Source organism: Chionomys nivalis, chromosome 7 (assembly GCF_950005125.1).
Source record: "Chionomys nivalis chromosome 7, mChiNiv1.1, whole genome shotgun sequence".
Taxonomy (NCBI): domain Eukaryota; kingdom Metazoa; phylum Chordata; class Mammalia; order Rodentia; family Cricetidae; genus Chionomys; species Chionomys nivalis.
In genome coordinates, this window is record NC_080092.1 from 99,553,879 (window position 1) to 99,575,167 (window position 21,289).

The 21,289-nt window shown below is 51.9% G+C and overlaps 1 protein-coding gene across 2 annotated transcripts in view; it reads left to right on the plus strand.

Annotated features, from left to right (window-relative positions):
- The window catches only part of Ccdc40 (coiled-coil domain containing 40), a 46,380-nt gene that overhangs the window by 18,146 nt on the left and 6,945 nt on the right, over positions 1-21,289 (plus strand). For both annotated transcript variants that reach the window (XM_057776613.1, XM_057776612.1), the window contains exons 8-17: positions 2,123-2,280; positions 2,399-2,521; positions 5,913-6,034; positions 9,060-9,303; positions 9,402-9,584; positions 13,527-13,772; positions 14,855-15,068; positions 16,221-16,390; positions 16,483-16,574; positions 18,113-18,233. In XM_057776613.1, coding sequence (XP_057632596.1) covers positions 2,123-2,280; positions 2,399-2,521; positions 5,913-6,034; positions 9,060-9,303; positions 9,402-9,584; positions 13,527-13,772; positions 14,855-15,068; positions 16,221-16,390; positions 16,483-16,574; positions 18,113-18,233 — 1,673 coding nt within the window. The remainder of the gene's footprint in view (positions 1-2,122; positions 2,281-2,398; positions 2,522-5,912; positions 6,035-9,059; positions 9,304-9,401; positions 9,585-13,526; positions 13,773-14,854; positions 15,069-16,220; positions 16,391-16,482; positions 16,575-18,112; positions 18,234-21,289) is intronic.

Here is a 21,289-nt window from a genome sequence, read left to right on the forward strand (position 1 = left end):
TCAAAAGACTTGTTTCTATTTTATGAGTATGGGTGGTTTGGTTTGGTTTTGAGACAGAGTCCTACCGTGCAGCCCTGGCTGACCTGGAACTCACTACATAGACCTGGACGGCCTCAAACTAGTGGAACTCTGCCTGCCTCTGCCTCCTAAGTGCACTGCGCCCTGCCTTGTGTATGAGTGCTTTGCCTGCATGCATGTATGTATGTGTGCATGTGCACCGTGCTCATACCTGGTGCCCATAGAAGTGAGAAAAGGGTATTGGGTCCCCTGGAACTGGGGTTATAAGTGGTTGTGAGCTGCCATGTGGGTGCTGGAAACTGAACCCAGGTCCTCTGCAAGAGCAGTCAGTGCTCTTAACTGTTGATAATTTTATGTATTTGAAAGTGATTTTATATATATATATATAGCTTTATATATATATATATAGTGGTTATATATATATATATATATATATATATATATATGAAGCTTTGTTACATATAATACAGTGTTCTGTCTGCATGTATGCCTGAAAGCCAGAAGAGGGCACCAGATCTCATTACAGATGGTTGTGAGCCACCATGTGGTGGCTGGGAATTGAACTCAGGACCTCTGGAAGAATAGCCAGTGCTCTTAACCTCTGAGCCATCTCTCCAGCCCCATATTTATATATATTTTTTAACCACTGGTATTTACTTGTTTGTTTTTGCAGTGGAGGCGGGTGTGGCATAGGGTGGGGGAGTGGGATCCAGGGCCATAAGCACACTAAGAAAGTGCTTTCCAGCACACTAACCCCCAGCCAGAGCAAACAACCGTCACACAGTCCCCTGTGAGTTTCGCAGAGGGGACCCACAGGAACTGTGGCTTTGTAGCTGCCTTCCCCTGGCAGCCGCACCACCATGGGTCTGTCTGTGGGGGCTCAGTGGAGCTCACCCTCCTGCTGTGCTTGGGGGGCCTCACTTCACACTAGCAGGAACCCTGCAAGATGGGCACAAGGCCTTGGCCGACACGATTCTCTGAATGTGCTAGGAGGTGGGCGTGTGGTGATCTGGGGTACGGAATGTGTGTATAAATACACAGACTTTCCTGAGACAGGGTCTCACTGTGTTACTCTGGCTGGCCTAGAACTTGTGACCATCCTTCCTCTGCTTCCTGAGTGTTGGGATCGTAGACCGCACCACAATGCCTGGCTGCTTCGTGTATTCTTGCTCCTTTGTGCCCTCCGATTGTATTAGGAGTTCTTTTGCAGCAGAGTGTAAGTCTTTGTGGTATATAGGTCATACAGAGGCTGGGAAGACAGCTCCTGGGTGAGGTGCCCTCTGTTCAAGCCTGAGGGTCCGAGACAGAGCCTGGGCACAGTGGGAGCCACTACAGGAAGATCCTCATGCTGCCAAATCAGTCAGCTCCAGATTCTGTGAGGAATCTTGTTAAACAGTGAGGTAAGGACTGAGAGACGGCTCGGCTGTTAAGAGCACTGGCTGCTCTTGCAGGGACCCAGGTCCAATTCCCAGTGCCCACGTGGCCGCTCGCAGCCATCTGTGAATCCAGTTCTAGGAAATGTAGTGCCCTCTTCTGGCCTAGGAGGGCAGCAGGCATGTAGGTGGTATACACATACAGAGAGACAGAGAGACAGAGATACATGCAAGCATAGCACCCATATGCATAAAATAAGAAGAAAAACCAGTAAGGTAAAGAGTGGTAGAGGAAGACAAATGGCCCCATCTCTAGTTTCTACACAAGTGGACATGTGGGTTCTCTCTCTCTCTCTCTCTCTCTCACACACACACACACACACACACACAGAGGCAGTCCCCAGTGTAGATGTGGTAGTATGTACCCGTAATCCTAGCCTTGGGGAAGTGGCAGAGGCAAGAGGACCAGTAGTTTGAGGCCAGCCTGGAATATAGACACTCTGTCTCAAAAGTCACAAAGAATCTGTCTCCGTCCAGGCTTGGTGTCACAGTTCTTTAATCCCAGCACTTGTGAAGTGGAGGCAGGTGGATCCCTGTGAGTTCCGGGCAGCCAGGGTCACAGGAATCTCCAATCCCTCCACAGAGGAAGGTGCAGGGTTGAGCGCTGTCCCAAGGTCCCCAGGCCCTAAGCCAGCGGCATGGGCAGTGCTGGACAGCCTCCTTCCCCACAGTGGCAGCCCTGCAGACCGAGATGGAGAGCCTGGCTCTGCACCTCTTCTACATGCAGAACATAGACCAGGATGTCCGCGATGACATCCGTGTGATGAAGCAGGTGGTGAAGAAGACCGAGACAGAGAAGATGCGTGCAGAGATAGAGAAGAAAAAGCAGGTAACCCTGTCAGCTGTGCGAAACCTCCACCATTCCACGGGACGCTCGGGCTGACCACGCCCGTGGAGGGCCGCCCTCAGCTGTGGACGGTTCCACACAGCCCCTCTCTCTTTGCCAGGATCTGTTCGTGGACCAGCTCACCGAGAGGGCACACCAGCTGGAAGAAAACATCTCCCTATTTGAGGCTCAGTACTTGTCCCAGGCTGAGGACACCCGAATTCTCAGAAAAGCAGTGAGTGAGGTAAGAGCACCCCCGAAGCCAGTGGGAGCAGAAGCCCCCTTGTCGCCCACCCCTGGCCTGGGAGAGTCAACCCGGACAGCACCAGCGCGTTTGTAAGCTGCCGCCGCCAACAGTACTGCAGTTACTCAGGGGCGTGCATGTCAAAGCCGGCTGGTCACTGGCCATGGGCAGCATTGTCCCCAGGCTGTGCCTTCTCCCTGCTCTGCACAGAAGGGAAAATGGGAGAAGCCACCGGCAGCCACACCAGAGTCACAGTGACTGAGCCACATCCTGGGGCTTGTGACCAAGGGTAGAGACGACCCCCCACCTGAGAGTCCACAGCGCAGGGATGGCCCAGGCGGGAAGGCAGGCTGTAATGAGGACAGGAGAGAGAGGATTCACTTCGGGATTCCTCCTACCCTCTCCAGCCTGTGAGCCTAATTTGTCAGGCGCATGTGTTCCGATCCAAAGGTCTGAGCAGAACCTGCCATTTTTAAATCCTCAAAGTGATTCTTGTGTTTATCTGAGTAATAAATCGGGGAGCCTCCAAGATTTGTTCTGGAAGGGAAGAGTACAGCTCTCCGGTTTGACCAGAACCAAAGACTTCTCAGGATGTAGAGAGTTCCTGGCAAACCATATGCCACAAAGCGATGGGTGCCCTGCTGCAAGGTGCTGTCGGACCCAGGAACAGACCGGCAAGCCGAGGGCGCTGCCAGGGAGCGCCGAGTCAGCCCGGCCGACACAGAAAACAAGCAGATCATTAATTAGCTGAGGACTGAACCGTGCGTTCAGTGGTGTTGGACCCTCGGTTAACCACTTGGTCTGAACTGTGCGTTCAGTGGTACACGGACCCTCGGTTAACCACTCGGAGAAATCTTGCCCCCATAAATTCCAGATGGAATCTGATATTTAAAGAAGGGACACCCTGGAGAGATGGCCTAGTGGTTAGGAATGCTGACCGATCTTCCAGAAGAACTGGTTTCAATTCCTAGAACCCACATGGTGGCCCACACCATCTATTAACTCTAGTGCCAGGGAAACCAGTGCCCTCTTCTGCCTTCTTTCGGCACCAGGTATACGGGTCATGCATAGATATACACGCAGGTAAAACACCCATACACATAATTTTTTTTTAAATATTTATTATTTATTATGTATACAATATTCTGTCTGTATGTCTGCAGGCCAGAAGAGGGCACCAGACCTCATTCCAGATGGTTGTGAGCCACCATGTGATTGCCGGGAATTGAACTCAGGACCTTTGGAAGAGCAGGCAATGCTCTTAACCACTGAGCCATCTCTCCAGCCCTACACATAAAATTAATAATAAGAATAAAGCCAGGCAGTGATGGTGCACACTTTTAATCCCGGCACCTAGTGCAGGGCTGAAGAGGTCTTTTTACACTTGGCACCAAGCAGAGTCCTCAGGCTGGCACGTAGCTCAGTTGGCAGAGTATCTGCCTAGCATGTACCAGGCATGGTGTTGATCCCCGGCACTGCATGAGCCCTGCCTGGTGGCACACGTATTCCCAACACAGGGAGACAGAGGCGGGGCTATCAGAGGTTGGAGATCACCCTTAGCCATGTAGAAACCCGAGTACCTGAGACCCTGTCTCAAAATTAAGAATGCAGACTCAGGAAAGGGAAGGGTCAGGGGGCGGGGCCACCCAAGCACAGCCTCCAACAGTAGGAAGGAGGGGTGAGGGGCACTTACAGCGGCTGAGAAACTGGGCCAGCACTGCCTGGCTCACGGTCCAGCACAAGGACAAGCCCGAGGTGAGAATGGGGAGTGAGTGTGACTTAGACAAGCGGGTCTCTGTAAACAACAGCCTCCACTGGCTCACAACTCACACCAGAGGGCAGAGTCCCAGCCACCTCTTAGAGCCCCCACCAAGGACAAGGAGAGTTTGGGAGAGACCAGCTCATCCCGAGTGCCGCAGGCGTGTGACAAAGGTCATAGGCCAGAGAGTCCCTACGACTTTGCCCTAGAATGGCAAGGGGTCCCTTCTGCTGTCCCTCTCCATGTCGGTGGCCATGCTTACTCCATGACCAGTGCTGGCCCTCCTCCTGACCCTTCCCTTTATGGGTTTTGCTTGCTTTGAGACAGGGTCTCATGTGTCTCATTTGACCTCAAACTTGCTCTGTAGCTGAAGACAACTGTGGACTCCTGATGAACGCCCATCGGGGTTCCTTCCTTCCCCCCTTGCCTCTGTCCTCAGCCCATTCTCCTTCCCAGCATTCAGGCATTGGCAGGCCCACAGGCACACACACATAGCCATGGCTCAGATGGGACCAGTGAAAAACTGGGAGGTGGTCATAGGCCACCTGCCAAGGAGGACCCAGGAGGATGCCTGGCCCGCCTTGTGACTGTCAGCGTCTCAGTGCAGACCCCCTTAATCTGTCCACTATTTGACCTTCATCCTAAGGTGTGTGCATAGCGTGTGCGCGCGCGCGTGCGTGCGTGCGTGCGTGCGTGTGTGTGTGTGTGTGTGTGTGTGTAAAAGTGCCAGACTGTGGCTAGGAGAGATAGCTGAGACAATAAATGCCAAGCCACTTAGGCATGAGGACTTGAATTTGATCCCCAGCACTCATAAAAGTCTGGCTGTGGAGGGGCACACTTGCAATCTCAGCGCCGGGGAGACAGAAATATGAAGATCCCTGGGGTTTCTGGTCAGCTAGCTCGATCAGAGCGCTCCAGGCCGTGAGACATACTGCCTCAGAAAGGCAGTGGATGGCTCCTGAGGAAGGGCCCCTCAGGCTGACCTCCGGCCTCCTCGAAAATGAACCCTCCGTGTCCTCTCTGGACCTTTTTCTCCACCTGCCCCCAGTCTAGTTCTGCATCCTGACCCCCAGCACAGGGAGACCCACTTCTCCAAGCCAAATGCCCTCCTGGAGATCCTGGTCATTCTCGACTCAAATACCTCCTCCCTGGGCAAGAACTGATCAGGGGCAGGGGTGTGGGCCCTGTGATCTCCCTGCCTAGGTGACCCCAGTCCCGTACATGACATCCACTAAGTCCTGCCTTGGCATTGGTGTAGAATGGAAATCCTGTCGTATCTGAGAGAGTCTTCTTCCTCAGCCCCCAGTACCAAGCCCCTAAAAACTGCCTGGAGACTCCACGGAAGAGCCAGGCCTCGTCAAAGCCATGCTCCATTTCCTGCTGCTCTTCTGCTGATTTGTGATTGAGAAAAATAAAGGTTCCAGGCATGGGCCATGAATACCTTTAATCTCAGCAGAGACAGGTGGACCTCTGAGTTCTAGGCCAGCCTGGTCTACACAGGGAAATCCTGCCTCAAAACAAACACATGAAAAAGTCAAGGTGGATGGGAGGCAGGCGGCAGAAGGTGCCTGGCGGCAGAAGGTGCCTGCTGCCATTGTCCGCCGCCGCGTCTGCATCCCACCCTCTCCGCAGGCCACCACAGAGATCGACACCATTGTGGTGGAGAAGAAGCGTATCCTCCAGCAGTGGACCACCAGCTTAGTGGGCATGAAGCACCGCAATGAGGCGTACAGGACCGTGCTGGATGCGCTCAGGTGCCACCCCCGCAATGGGCTGCCCAGGGGGACCGCGGGCGGGTGTGCTGGGCTTGAGGGGAACCAGCAGAATGACGCCACACAGGTGTGCCAGGGCCCTGCCGCCAGCCCCCACCCTTTAGTGCCATGCCTTCAGGTCAGACTTCCAGGCAGGATGTCAGAAAGAGACAAAGGTGTCCCTTTGATCAACAGTTTCACCATCTGAGCAGGAAACCCCAGCACTTTACCAGCCTCTCTGGATGGTCCTGCCCTGGGGCTGTGTTCAGTCAAAACCGTGTTAATTCCTTCCAAAGGGAAGAGAAACGAGGTGGCGCTTGGGCCGGAGACGCTCGCTCGCTGCCTTGATGACCAGAACCACCCAAGTGATGGGAATTTGGTTCCAAAGGTGGCTCGCGGCTTATGGACTGGTCCCCTCTCTACCTTAGCACCCACAGAGGCTTGAGCCCTGAGGGAAGGAGTAGCTGCTGCTGGCCTACTAGGTGCTGAGTGCTGGTAGATGGCTCAGGAGCTAAGAGCACACTGGGCTTTCAGCAACATCCGAGTTCAGTTCCCAGCGCACACATCCGGCAGCTCATAACCTCCTGGAACTCTGCATCCCGAAGGCTCAACACTCTCTTCTGGTCTTTTTGGACATGGACACACATACACAGACAAATAAATTTTTTGTTGTTTTTGTTTTTTGAGACAGGATTTCTCTGTAGCTTTGGAGCTTGTCCTGATACTCCCTCTGTAGACCAGGCTGGCCTCAAACTCAAAGAGATCCGCCTGCCTCTGCCTCCCGAGGGTTAAAGGTGTATGCCACCATTCTCTGCCAATATCCTGTATTTTAAAATATGCACTTGCAGAATGTCAAGTGGAGATTTTAGCAACATATGCTCACACTTGCACATGTAACCAGCAAATGGGCCTCTGTCTCTAGCTGTAACTGATATGCCCAGGCCCTGGGAGCAGGTGGTCATCTTTTGAGAGGGTTGCTCAGGCCTGGGAATTTAAGGCCAACTTGGACATCATACTGAGAGTCTGTCTCCAAAAAACGATACCAACAAATGAAGTAGTGTGAGCCCTCCCAGCAGGGCACCAACTGCTGCTGTGCCCACAGAGGAGCTGGGTCTGCATCCATAAGATGTAGAGGAAGTCTGGCCAGGCACGGTGGTGAGTAGGTAGGTGATTTACCTCACGGTGGTGAGGTAGATCAGCCTGGTCTACACATAGCTCCAGACCAGCCAGGCCTATGTAGTGGGGCTCTTAAAATCTTGTTTTAAATAAGAAAGGCAAGATGCTGCCTGTAGACTTCTTGGGATGAAAGAGAAAAAACCATCACACACACAAATAAAAAAATTCAATTTCAGTTAATCTAGGTTATGGCTTTGGGCATGAAGCCCAGCACTTCATGCTTGCTAGGCCAGTGTTCTACCACTGAGTTACATCCTCAACTGCCTTTTAATTTTTATCTATTTGTCTGTCTGTCTGACTATCTATCTCTATCTTCTATCTATCATACACACACACACACACTCACACTGTGTATGGGTATATTGCCTACAATACATATGCATGCATGCACACAAAGGCCAGGAGACATCTGATCCCTTTTGGAGTTATGGATGGTTATGAGCCACCATGTGAGTGCTAGGAATCAAACCTTGGTCTTCTGGAAGGGCATCCGGTATTCTTAGCCACGGAGCCATCTCCCCAGCTAAGGATGGTACACACTTGAAACCCCAGGACTAGGGAGGTGGAGGCAGGAAGATCCCTAGGGCTCCCTGGTCAACCAGCCTAGCCATATCACCGATATCCAGGTTCAGTGAGAGACCCTGTCTGAAAAATTAAGGTCGGTCCAGCAAGAAGGCTCAGACGGTAAAAGACACCTGCTACCAAGACCGCTGACCTAAGTTCAATCCCCAGACCCACATGGTTGATGGGGAAAACCGACGTCCAAAGACTGTCCTCTGACCTGCACACGTGCTCCGTGGCATGCGTACTTGGCCCTACACAAAAAATTACTAATTTTTAACTAAAAATATAAGGCAGTTGTAGTGGCAAATGTTGGTTGGATATGCAAGAGCCAGAGGCGGAAGGATCACAAGGTTTTAAGATCAGCCTGGGACACACATCTAGCTCAGTGGGAAAAGACACAGTTGTCCTCTGACCTCCACACCAGTGCCAGGACATACATGCATGAGCACACATACAATAAATAAAACGCTAAAAAAAAAATAGGGTGGAGAGGGACTGAGGAAGACATCCACACTGCATACACAGACACACTTTACTAGTTGGGTTTTGTCAATTTGACGCAAATTAGTTATTTGAGAACTTTAGCCGAGGTATTGCTGCCATCAGATTGGCTCCTGGGCGTGTCTGTTTCTTGACTGATGTGGGTGGGCCTAATCCACTGTAGACCAGGCCACACCTGCACAAGTGGTCCTGGGTTGAGTAAGAAAGCAGGCTGAAGCCAGGCGGTAGTGGTGTACTCCTTTAATCCCAGCAGTTGGGAGGCAGAGGCAGACGGATCTCTGTGAGTTCGAGGCCAGCCTGGGCTATAGAGTGAGTACCAGGATAGCTAGATCACTAGGGCTACACAGAGGAGAAACCCTGTCTCAAAAAAAAAAAAAAGGAGGGAGGGAGGGAGGGAGGGAGGGAGGGAGAGAGAGAGAGAGAGAGAGAGAGAGAGAGAGAGAGAGAGAGAAAAGAAAGCAAGCTGGCTGAGCAAGCCAGTAAGCAGCTTTCCTTCATGGCCTCTGCTTCACTTCCTGCCTTCAGGTTCCCATCTTGAGTTCCCTTGATAACGGGCTGTAACATATAAGACAAACAAACCATTTCCTCCCCACGTTGCTTTTGGTCAGTGTTTTATCCACAGCAACAGAAAAGCAAACTAGACGACCCCCACACAGAAATGAATACCAGTTAAGAGTTGGCACCCAAAATTCTTTCTGCACATTGGAATCCACCCAGTGAGATTCTCCTGAGCGGGGAGGGCCCTGGTGTCTGGCCGGTGACCAGCTTTGCTCTTTTGGTTTTGCAGGGAATGTGAGCATCAGGTTAAGTCCATTGACGGTGAGATCGAAGCCTATAAGAGGTCCATCATGAAAGAGGAAGAGAAGAATGAGAATCTGGCCCGCCTCCTGAACCGCTCAGAGACAGAAGCCATGCTAGTGCAGAAAATGACCACCCAGTGCTTGAGCAAGCAAGAGGCCCTGCAGGGCGAGTTCAACACCTACCAGCTGGCCCTGCAGGACACGGAGGAAATGCTGAACAAGGGCTCTCTGGTGAGGCATGGCCCCCAAGCCCGGGCCTCTGCTCTCAGCCAGCCTGTAGGAGGACAGCTACACGCACGTCCTCTCCATGGTTCTTTCTTCTTTTGCAGGAACACTCGGCAGTCTTGAGCGAACTTCAGGCGGTCCGCCAGGCTGTCCATCAGGAGCAGGAGCTACGGCAAAAGATGGATGTCTCCATCATGGACAAGCTGCAGGAGCACGGGACCTCCAGCAAGATGACCAAGTACTTCCAACAGCTCCTTCGGAAGCTGCAGAAGGAGAATACCAACCTGGTAGGCGGCCTCCAGCTGACAGGGCAGGGGCTGGGCTGGAGCCAGAGGCCTATGAGCAAAGGGCTCTTGGGGCGGCCCCTCATGACCTCGTTTCTAGCTGTCAAAGCAACACTTTCTATAATTTACTTACTTATTTCTGCTTTTCTTCTGGAGGCAGGGTCTCTCTATGTAGTCCTGGTCATCCTGGAACTTGGTGTGTAGATCAGGCTGGCCTTGAAACTCAGAGATATCTGCCTGTCTCTGCCTCCCAAGTGCCAGGATCAAAGATGTGGGCCACCACACACAACCTTATAATTTATTTTAATTAATTTAGTTTCTGTAGTGCTAGAGATTGAGCCTAGGGGCCTATCCATGCCAGGCAAGCGCTACACCCTTGAAAGACCTTAGTCCTCTTTGTCCTTCTTCTGTGAGGCCAAGTCTCATGGAGCTCCAGCTAGTCCCAAACTTACTACTGTGTGTGTGTGTGTGTCAGCAGGCTGTCCTTGAAACTCAGAGAGCTGCATATTATATATATGTGTGTGTGTGTGTTATCTATCTATTATATATGTGTGTACACATATATAAGTATATATGACCTTGAATTTCTTTTTTAAAATATTTATTATGTGTATAGTGTTCTGTCTATATGCCTGCAGGTCAGGAGAAGGTGCCAGATCTTATTACAGATGGTTGTGAGTCACCATGTGGTTGCTGGGAATTGAGCTCAGGACCTCTGGAAGAGCAAGCAGTGCTCTTAACCACTGAGCTAACTCTCCAGCCCCATGACCTTGAATTTCTGATCCCTCTTCAGTGCTAGGACTATAGGCCTGGGTTACCAGGCCAGTTTATCAGGCCCTGGGGACAGCAGGTAGGACTCTGAGCAGTGAGCTATATCCCACCCCAGCTCCCCAAACCCACTTTTTATTTATTTATCTTTATTTATTTATTTTGGTTTTTTGAGGTAAGTTTTCTCTGTGTAGCTCTGGAGCCTATCCTGGAACTCTCTCTGTACCGTACCCAGGTTGGCCTTGAAGTCACAGAGAGCCACCTGCCTCTGCCTCCCAAGTGCTGAGATTAAAGGCCCAGCTGCACCACCACTGCCCAGCCCTCTTTTTATCTTTGAGATAGGGTCTCACTAGTTGCCTTGGCTGAACGTGTTCTGTAGCTCAGGCTAGGCTTAAACACGTGACTGTCATGCCGTACTTAGTCTCCTGAGCAGCTGGGATGACAGATCCAGCTAATATTGTCTTATTGTTGAACGCCTGGAGAGTTTGCCCAGCGTACACGAGGCCCTGGGCTCTGTCTGCAGCAGCAGGGGTCGGGGAGGAAGGAGGCAGAACCCAGGGAGACATAAGGAAAACAACGGACGCTGTAGTCCCACTGTCCAGGAAACCACTTCTAGATTTCCTCCCTTCTGCACACATTTACACACCACACACACTCACGCTAACATTGCACTCCTGTTAAACATCTGGTTTTAGGTCCATTTGATTACATTTTTATTAGTTTCATTGACCCGTGACACAGAGAGAAATGTGCACAGGCATTAAGTTGGGGACTCACTGAATTTTTCCATTTTCCGTTTTACCCGACAACATCCAACACGTTTGCTCTTGCCGCTACCCATCCTTTGATACCGCAAACCTTCACTTTTCACGACCTTCATCACAAGAGCATCCCATATTATGATTGACAAGTCTCTTGTTAAGGGTTTCAGGCTGGCTCGGGTCTTTCAGTGTTTTGAGCAGCTCTGCAAAGATACCCGGGTCTGCTAATGTCTACACTCTGAGGACAAGCTACTAAAGCCACCAGTCCTGGGCAGAAGCCAGGGTTAGATATGGTGTCTCTACAGTTAACACCTGAATCCAGCTCCCTTGAGACCAGGGCTTTGGGCCCACCCTTGGGCCCAGGGGGCTCAGCTGTCTTTCCTGTCATCTTGAAGGTGACGGAGGCTTGGATCTGCCACCACTGCTGCTTCCTGTCATGGTGGCTGCTGTCACCTGGCCTCCTGAAATGACCACAGCCTGAATGTTCCCATTCCACACATACTTTTGACCCGACTGTCCACGGCTGGCAGCGACTAAAGCATAGCCCAGCCAGATCTCTTTGGGATGTCCAGGCCGACGTTGCTCAAGTGTTTCCTCTGAGAGCAGGGCAGGCAGAAAGAGATGTCCCGGGTGCTTTCGAGACACTAAGGGACATGGTGGGTGTGAAGTAGCCTGCTTGGCTATTGTTGCACAGGCTAGACCTGTCTCCTAAGGCTCCTGTTGCCAGATCCCCACCCTGCTCCTTCCTAGACTGGTCATGTCCTGTCACCACCTCTTCCCACCAGAGGGCAGTAAAGAGTCTTAGGTTAACTTTATTACCGTGGTTTTCCAACTGAAGTGGAGCCCTTGCAAGGGTACAGTGAATACTCAAAAGCCCTCTGCACCGGTGCCGGGTGGTGCAGGAAAGGGGATCAGAGGGTAACTGGATTCTGTCTGGAGCTGGGCTAGAGAGAAGCGGGGAAGGGTGTCGATGCAGGATCTCATTATAAACTCCGGGGCAGAGCTGAGGTCCTGGGGTTCCTGGGAGGCCAGGATGCCTTCCGCAGGTCGCAGAGGGTAGTGGCAGAGGCAACCTATTCTGCCCAATCACAGTGTGAGAGGAAGAATATGCCATAATCTGAACGGGATCAGGAAATGTCCCACTGTGCCTCACACGGCCATTAAAAAATAGATAGGAGAGGCTAAAGGTGACGGTACACACTGTTAATCTCAGCACCTGGGAGGTAGAGGCCAGCCAGCACTTATACAGTGAGCCCTTATCTCAAAAAATTTTTTTAATTACAGAAGAATATGAGACAGGGGCCTGGAGAGATGGTTGAGACAGGGTGGGAGAGCAGGAGAGATGGCTCAGTGGTTAAGAGCACTGGCTGCTCTTCCAGAGGTCCTGAGTTCAATTCCCAGCAACCACATGGTGGCTCACAACCATCTGTAATGAGATCTGGCGCCCCCTTCTGGCCTGCAGAGATACCTGCAGGCAGAACACTGTATATATAATAAATGTCTTAAGAAAAAAGGGTATAAGACAGAATCATTCAGACTAAAGAGATCAATGGCATGTGGCCCCACCCCTCTCTCCTTGGGGACATAGGAGGATGGGGTCACTGGAGGGTGGGGGCCCGGGAGGGGGGCACTGGAGGCCATGTGGACTGAACACTAGAAGAAGGCTTCCCGGTGATCTGCTGCTAGCTTTGTGACAGCCTCGCCCATGATTCAGTATGTTCCCCTTTGCACTTATGCTATGCTCATTTATAAAGAAAATCCATCCCTGATAGCTCGCTTTCTCCTGTCCTCTCATCTCACCCTCCCTCCCTCCCTCCCTCCCTCCCTCCCTCCCTCCCTCCCTCCCTCCCTCCCTCCCTCCAAGGTCTTACCATATAACCCTGGCTGGCCTAGAACTTTGTGTAGACCAGAGTAGTCTTAAACTGTGATTCTCCTGCCTCTACCTCCCAAGGGCCAGGATTAAAGACATAAACCAGCCATGAGGCAGAGACAGGCAGATCTCTGAGAAAAAAGAAAAGAAAGAAAGACATGAACCAGCCCGACATTTTGAGAGAGAGTCTCTTGTAGCCTAACACTGACCTCAGACTCACTGTGTAGCCCAGACTGGCTTTAAACTCAAGACCCTCCCACCTCGGTCTCCCGTGTGCTGGGATCACAGACACATGCTGGGATCACAGGTGCGTGCTAGGATCTCAGGCATGTAAAACTACACCCAGCTTTCTGGTTTTGCAAGCTATCTCCATTGTGTAAACAAGTCCCTTGTAGGCTCTCAAGACTCGGGGCCCAGCCGGTTCGCTTCCTCACGACTGCACACAGGGATCTCTCCAGAATACATGTAGAGTGTCAAGGAAACAACCGTCTGGCCCGTTCAAGTGGCAGAAAACGCTCACACCCCTGTCGCCCTTCGTGCCCTCAGGTGACACATCTCTCAAAACTTGACGGCGACATTGCTCAGGCCACCCTGGACATCACCAACACTAGCTGCAAGGTGGACATGCATAAGAAGACGCTGGCGGAGCTGGACAAGGAGGTGAAGCGGCTCAACGACCTCATCACCAACAGCGAGAGCGAGATCGTGCGGCGCACCATCCTCATCGAGAGAAAGCAGAGCCTCATCAACTTCTTCAACAAGCAGCTGGAGCAGATTGTGTCCGTGCTGGGGGTGAGGAACCGCCCTGGGCTCCGCTGGCAGGCACCTCTCCTCCCCCGACCCACTAGTGATGTGGCCGTCTGCGCATGCTCCAGGCTGCAACCTCCCCCCCCCCACCCCCCAGGCCGGGCTGGGCGACGAGGCTCCTCCCCACCTCTATAACCCGAACCTGAATTCCACGTCATCCATCTCTGACATGAACCTTTGATTTTGATTTCTCTGGTTTGTTTTGTGAGACAGAGAGTTGCTGTGTGGCCGGGGTGGGCCTAGACCTTGCTGCCCTGGGGCCTTAGCTTCCGAGAGCTGTGTGCTACATGCCTGGCTTCTTTTGATTTTCGTCAAGGCTTCTGAGTCACACAGACACACAGGTAGCAGGCTGGACCGAGGCAATACCACACTGGGCAAAGTGGTTTAATCAGTTTGAGGGCTCCGTGTCTTTCCTGTAACTCAGGTGACTTACCTGTAAGTCACTTACCGGGAACCTAAGGACCCACCATGGGTTTGAAGTCCTCAAATAGAGCAAGCTGTCAGGGAAGCCCTCTTCTGTCTATGAATGGTCTGAGGTCAGAGAACATATTCAGAGTGTCCTAGCGGGTCGAAGGCCGTGCCCACAAGGACCTGGGACCTCAAAGCCAGTGAAAGATAAGAGGGCTGTAAATGCGTGAATTCATGATTCTCCATAGCCCACCCCAAAAGAAGGGCTGTGGGGAGCTGGCTCAGTCCGTAAAGTGCTCACTTCATGATCATAAAGACCTGTGTTCCACCCCGGCACCCACAGTAAAAACCAGGCATAGCAGTTTGTACCTGTAATCCCAATACTGGGGAGGAAGGGACTGGAGGATCCCTGCAGCCTGCTGGCCAGTCAGTCCAACCAATCAATAAATTCCAGATTCCCCAAGAGACACTGTCTGAACAAGATAATACTCATTATGGCATGCTTATTTCTGTGGGGCGCGCGCACACGCACACACAGACAGACACACACACGTGCAAACACGCACATGTGCACATGTATATACAGCACACATGAATAATAATAAAAGCAAACCTGAGGATCCCGAGGCTCACGCTGCTCTCCGATTAAATTCCTCCAGGGGGAAGAAGCTGGACCCCTGGAACTGGAGATCAAAAGGCTGTCGAAGCTGACGGAAGAGCACAACACGGGAGTGGCAGAGGCGCAGATGACCTGGCTGCGCCTGCAGCAGGAACTGGTCCAGGTCACACACGAACGCGAGGAGCAAATGATGTCCCTGGACCAGCTCAAGAAGGAGATGCACATTATGGAGCAAAAGAAGCTTCGCGTAGAGAGTAAGCCGCTGGGGGCGGGGCTATGAACGCCCTGGGGGCGGGGCTACGCAGCCCCACACTCCCTCCCTGCCCCCTCAATCCCAGACCCCCATGCCACACCACACACCAGCAATTCCAGCACTCAGGGCCGTGAGGCTGTAAGTGAGCTCCCTCCCAGCCACATCACTCCCAGACCAGGTGCCACACAGGGCCCTGAGGCCGTAAGTCTGAGGCTATCCTGGGCTACATAGTAAGACCGTGTTTCAAAAGGAAAACAAAGCAAACCAGTAAAACTCTATAGTCATCTAGTTTGTCGGTGCTATTCACCGTGTTCCTGAGGTCCGTGGGGGATGGGAGCAAAAAGATCTGTGAAATCAGACAAATGCAGCCAGTCTCCTCAACTCCTGGTCCTGAACACTTTGTTCCCGCCCGCACAGACCCCAGAAGCACGCTGGGTACCACCGGGTTGTCCCTTGTGCCGAGAAGCAGCCTTTCTGACACCCAGGGGCCTGTCAGGATGTCATTCCTGGGTCACCACCGAAGGGCACCTTACTGAGATATCCTGGGTCCCACGTGGTCCAGAGAAGAGAGTCAGTTAAACACTGCGTGGAGAAACGGGGCTGCTGCATCTGCCCACTTGCCAGGGATCCCACTGCATCCTCTCACAGCCTTTGGCTACTCACAACGACAGAGTATCGAGTAGTACGCCAGGCCTCCTGGCACCAGCAGTGAACAGCAGTGTGGGGAGCCAGGCTGAAAGGCAGAGCCCCACCCTGACACGGGCGAGATCAGCTGGGACAAAGATAGGCACATCCAGAGGCCTAGCTATGAGCCAGCCAAGGATACTGGTGTGGGAAAGGCAGAGAACCTGACAGCAGGATTGTATGGGTCACCTACCCTGGTGCCTTTTTTCTTCCCCCGTCAAAATATCGAGAATGTCTTTGGTCTTTCTTCTTCCCACCCTGCCCTAAGGCCAGGTGTTGGAGGCAAAGGGCCGGCCTGCCTTCCCTAGATACCCACAGCATCTGAGCCCTCCTCCCCACCCCTCCCCTGATCTCCACCTGCTTCAGACAGGACAGGAAGGGATCGAAGGGGGGGCATAGCTACTGCCCGCTGAGGACCCCTGGACCTCCAGCATCGCCCCTCCCCCCCGCCACCTGTCCCCCCCCACAGACAAGATTGAGCAAGAGAAGAAGGAACAGAAGGAGATCCACCGGCACATGAAGGACCTGAACAATGACCTGACCAAACTCAACATGCTGATGGACAAGAACCGGTGTGACTCCGAGCAGCTGCAGCAGAGCAACCTGGTGGCCGAGACAGAGTTTGTGCGCACACTGAAGGTTGGCACCACCCGCCGCCCACTCAGTCACCCCCAGGGTCTCCAGGGGCCACAGGCCTGAGCCATCCTCACAGCTCTACCCGGTCCACGCAGGATGCAGAGAGAGAGACCATCCAGATGGAGGAAAAGCTGAGGCAACTCCAGGAAGAAAAGACCACCCTCCTCAACAGCCTGGTAGAGGCCGAGTGAGTAAGGGGCTCAGCCGTGTGGCGGTGCTAAAGGTCACCAGACCCGCCAAGGTTCTGTGGGGATGGCCACCAAACATTGGCACCACTGGGGAGTAGCTCTGAAGGGCAGCTTTGTGAACCCCAGGAGAACCGCAGAAAGCCACCATATAGATCTGTAGAATAACCTTCGGCGGCAACCACCAGCCAGGCCAGTATCCCTGGGTATTGAGTGGTTTCCTTTGGGATAAAGTTTATAAAATATATCTTATTTTTATGGAAAAAGGTAGTAATATATAAACCCAGCCCCAAGCATTTTACACTGTGACAGAGTAGAAAAGGAGAAATGGGGAGATGGCTCAGTGGGCTTTGGGGCTTGTGGTCTGGGTTACACTTGGACCTGAGTTCACATCTCCAGCAACCACGTAAAAAGCCATGCGTGGCCAAGTGTGCCCATAACCCCAGCACGATGGAGCTCGGTCTAGCTCTAGGTTCACTGAGAGACCTGTCTCCTGAGACTACGTGGAGAATAACAGTGCAGGAAGCCAGGTGTCCTCTGGCTTCTGTGTGCATGCAGGTGCATACCCCCCCCCACGCACACACACTGAACTATGGGAAAAGGGAGAATGCGTAATATCAGTTCTGTTCCGTGTGTGTCTGTGCATGTATGTGTGTGTACGTGTGTATGTGTGTACTGGGGATGGAATTCAGGACCTTGCACATGCCAGGCAAGTGTTCTACCTCTGAGCCCTCCCCAGCCCCCAATATTCATCCTAAGAGACCGCTGTATAGATAGATTTCTTGTTTGGTTTGTAGCAAGACCATTCCCTTTGAGGCAATTTTACATTGTCATGGTGTCTTTGCATTTTGCACACACATGTACCTCTCCCTTGGAAACCGTTTGTAGGCACCATGAGGGTCCCCCTTGATTGACAGGAGTATTCTAGAAGGGATCATGTGTTTCTTGCCACTTGACAAGATCTGTGCATTAACTCTCTCTCACACACACATACACACAGTGGCTTTGGGGCTTGTGGTCTGGGTTACATTTGGGCAGCTTTCTGCCAGAGTTTTTCACTTCCTTATCTGACTTTTACCAATCACGTGTACATTCTCAGTTCCTCAGTTGTGTTTCCCTGCTGCCTCTCTCTCTCTCTCTCTCTCTCTCTCTCTCTCTCTCTCTCTCTCAAGAATGCCTCTGAAACCAGAGTTACAGTCAGTAGGAAACCACATGGGTGCTGGGGACTGAACCCAGGCCCTCTGCCAGAGCAGGCAGGGTTCTCAGCCGCGGGGCCGTCTCTCCAGCCTGTCTCTCATCTCTCCCTCTTTTAATTTTCCCCTTTCCCTCCTCCTCTCTCTCTCCTCTGCTTCCTCTCCTCCCCGCCAGCCCATATGCAGAAGTCTGTCTGTCTCAAGATTTGACAAACCATTTTGTAAGGAACCTGAGTTAAAGACTTTTCGGCTTCATTTGCCACACTCCTGGGCAGAGGTGGTGGTGGGGTCTCTGCCACGCCAGCTCAAACTGCTCCGGCCTGACACTGCCTCTCCTGCCTCTGAAGACACCAGATCATGCTCTGGGAGAAAAAAATCCAGCTGGCAAAGGAGATGCGTGCCTCAGTGGATTCCGATACTGGGCAGACAGAGATCCGGGCCATGAAGGCCGAGATCCACAGGATGAAGGTGAGTGTGTCGGGGCTGTGGGCGTAGGCAGCAGAGATGCTGCAGATGGGGAGCCACTCAGCCACCCTGCCTCTGGCAACAGGCAAGATCCCTGGGGAGGACCCACTGCTGCACAGTGGCTGCATTGCAGCAAATGCGGCTGCAGGCTCTTTGCTGTCCCCCACCTCTCACACCCCGGGTCTGCCTGACTTCCGTCTGTACCGTGCAGAGTAACCCCACAGCAGCCAGGACGTGTGCTAGTGTGCACACCACTTCATAAAATGCTGTCTTATCATGACTCCAAGCAGTCAAGGCCCCTCTGACGTTCTCAAACACTGGCTATAATGCCCAGTTTCCCAGCCCAATGGTCTCACCTCACTGTGGAACAAGAACCTCATATGGGCTAGTGTGGTGCTGCCCATCTTTAATCCCAGCAGTTTGAGGCTAGCCTGTTGTACACAGCAAGTTCCAGCTAGCCAGGGTAACACAGTGAGACCCTGTCTCAAAAAGTAAGAGCAACGCAAAACAACTCATGTAGTGGGGAGGTCGTTGTTCGTTTCTGGCTGCTCAGCAGCTCAGACTCGAAATAACCACATAGGAACTGTATTAATTAAATCACTGCTTGGCCCATTAGCTCTAGCTTCTTATTGACTAACTCTTATATATTAATTTAACCCATTTCCATTGATCTGTGCATCACCACGTGGCTGTGGCTTACTGGGTAAAGTTTCAGCGTCTGTCTTCAGCAGGGTTACATGGCTTCTCCCTGCCTCTGCCCTTCTTTCTCCCAGCATTCAGTTTAGTCCCCTCCACCCCCACCTAGCTCTGTTCTACCCTATCAGGCCAAGCCAGTTTCTTTATTTATTAACCAATAAAAGCAACACATAGACAGAAGGATCTCCCACACTGAACTCAAAAAAAAAAAAAAAAAAAAAAAGCCGGGCGGTGGTGGCGCACGCCTTTAATCCCAGCACTCGGGAGGCAGAGGCAGGCGGATCTCTGTGAGTTCGAGACCAGCCTGGTCTACAGAGCTAGTTCCAGGACAGGCTCCAAAACCACAGAGAAACCCTGTCTCGAAAAACCAAAAAAAAAAAAAAAAAAAAAAAAAAAAAGCTCAGGGGCACCTCATCCCACCTCTCAGGAGGACATCACTGACTGTAAGAACAGTTAATCACAAATGACCATCCGTTTAAGGTTCAAGACCTTAGGGATGAAAATAAGAGCAGTTAGGGGCTGGAGAGATGGCTCGGCGGTTAAGTGCACTGGTTAGTCTTCCAGAGGTCTCGGGTTTGATTCCCAGCACTCATGTGGCGGCTCACAGTTTTATGTAACTCCAGTTCCAGAGATCAGATAGATGTGTTCTCTTGGCCTTCATAGGTACCAGGCATGCAGGCGAGACACACATTCTCAGAAAATAAAGTGTTAAATAAAAACAGATCAGTTAGCCACAGTGACATCGCTTTTCCGATGTCATGTCATTCATTATGGAACGGCCTCAGGCTGTTGGGTGCTCTTAGCCCTCCCGCATGAGCTGAGCTGGCAAGTCGCTCAGCAGTAAAGCACCTGTGTGCACGCTCAAGGCCTAGGATTTGCTCCCCAGTGTGACTGGTGTTAACTTGACAAGATCCACAGTCACCTAGAGGACACTGAGCGCACCTGTGAGGTGAGGTGTCATCTAGATTAGTTTAGCACCCCTGTGGGGAATTATCTAGCCTTACAGACCAGGCAGTGGTGACACACACCTTTAATCCCAGTAGGCCCACTAGTTTGCCACAGAAACCGGGCGGTAGTGGTGCGCACCATTAATCCCAGAACTAGAGAGGAGTATAAAACAGGAGGAGACAGCTCTCACACACAGTCTCATTCTGAGATTCCTGGAGGCAGGATCATCATTTCGGACTGAGGTAGAGATAAGAGCCAGTGGCTGACTGTTTTGCTTTTCTGACCTTCAGGTTGAACCCCAATTTCTATCTCTGGGTTTTTATTAATTGTGCTACATGTCCAGCATGCATAAAATGAACTATAAAGCTAAGAACCACAATATATACCTGCAATGCATCCCAGCATCCAGGGGTTCGAGGCAAGAGGATGTTAAGTTCAAGACCAGCCTCAGCACACACACACACACACATACACACACATATATACACACACACACGTCAATTTAATTGGAGTTTTCAAAGCATAAGCAGGCCAGATGTGGTGGTGCACACTGTAATCCCAACACATGGAGGTTGGAAGCAGGAAGATCAGGAGTTCAAAGTCAGAGAACACAAAGTCGGTCTGGACTAAATGAGACCCTGTCCCAAAAGAAAAGCACAGAAATTGTGTGGTTGCTGCAGCAAACTAGCTCCTCATCCCTGGGGTGAGGGGAAAGCCCAAGGTGTCCTCTCACCCTGCCCCCAGCATTCCTGTGTGCCCCATTGCTATGTAACCCCCTAGGGGTCAGTGGCCTATCTCCACACATACAAATGGTTTGGCTTCCTCCACCTCTGCAAAACCTGTGTGCACGGATATAACCCCAGCCTCAGCTGTGACAGACGGCAGTGTGGGACACCTCAGCTATGACCTACGTGCTTGCTGGTTGGTGTTTTCTGGGACCCAGCCTGACATAACCAAGGCCATCTCAGACATAACTGCCTTCTTGCCTACCAGGTGACCCCGGCAAGGCTCTAAACCCTATAGCACAAACAAAGTCACTGAGCCCATCAGCTGGGCATGGTGTGTCATGGTGAGCCATTGGCACATGGGTTTTCTTTCTTTTGAAAGATTTTATTGTTTTAAACCAGGTATAACGTTGATTGCCTTTAATCCCAGCACTCGTGAGGCAGAGGCAGTTGGATCTCTGTGACCTCAAGGCCAGCCTGGTCTACAAAGTGAGTTCCAGGACAGCCAAGCCTACACAGTGAGACCGTGTCTCAAACTTTATTATTTATTTTTAATTATGTATATATGCATGTGTACATCTGCATGGGGATATGTGCACATGAGCACAGCCTGAAGGGTCCAGCAGAAGCATCAGATTCCCCTGAAGCCAGAGGTCCAGGCAGCTGTGGGCCTCCTGACGTGGTGCTGGG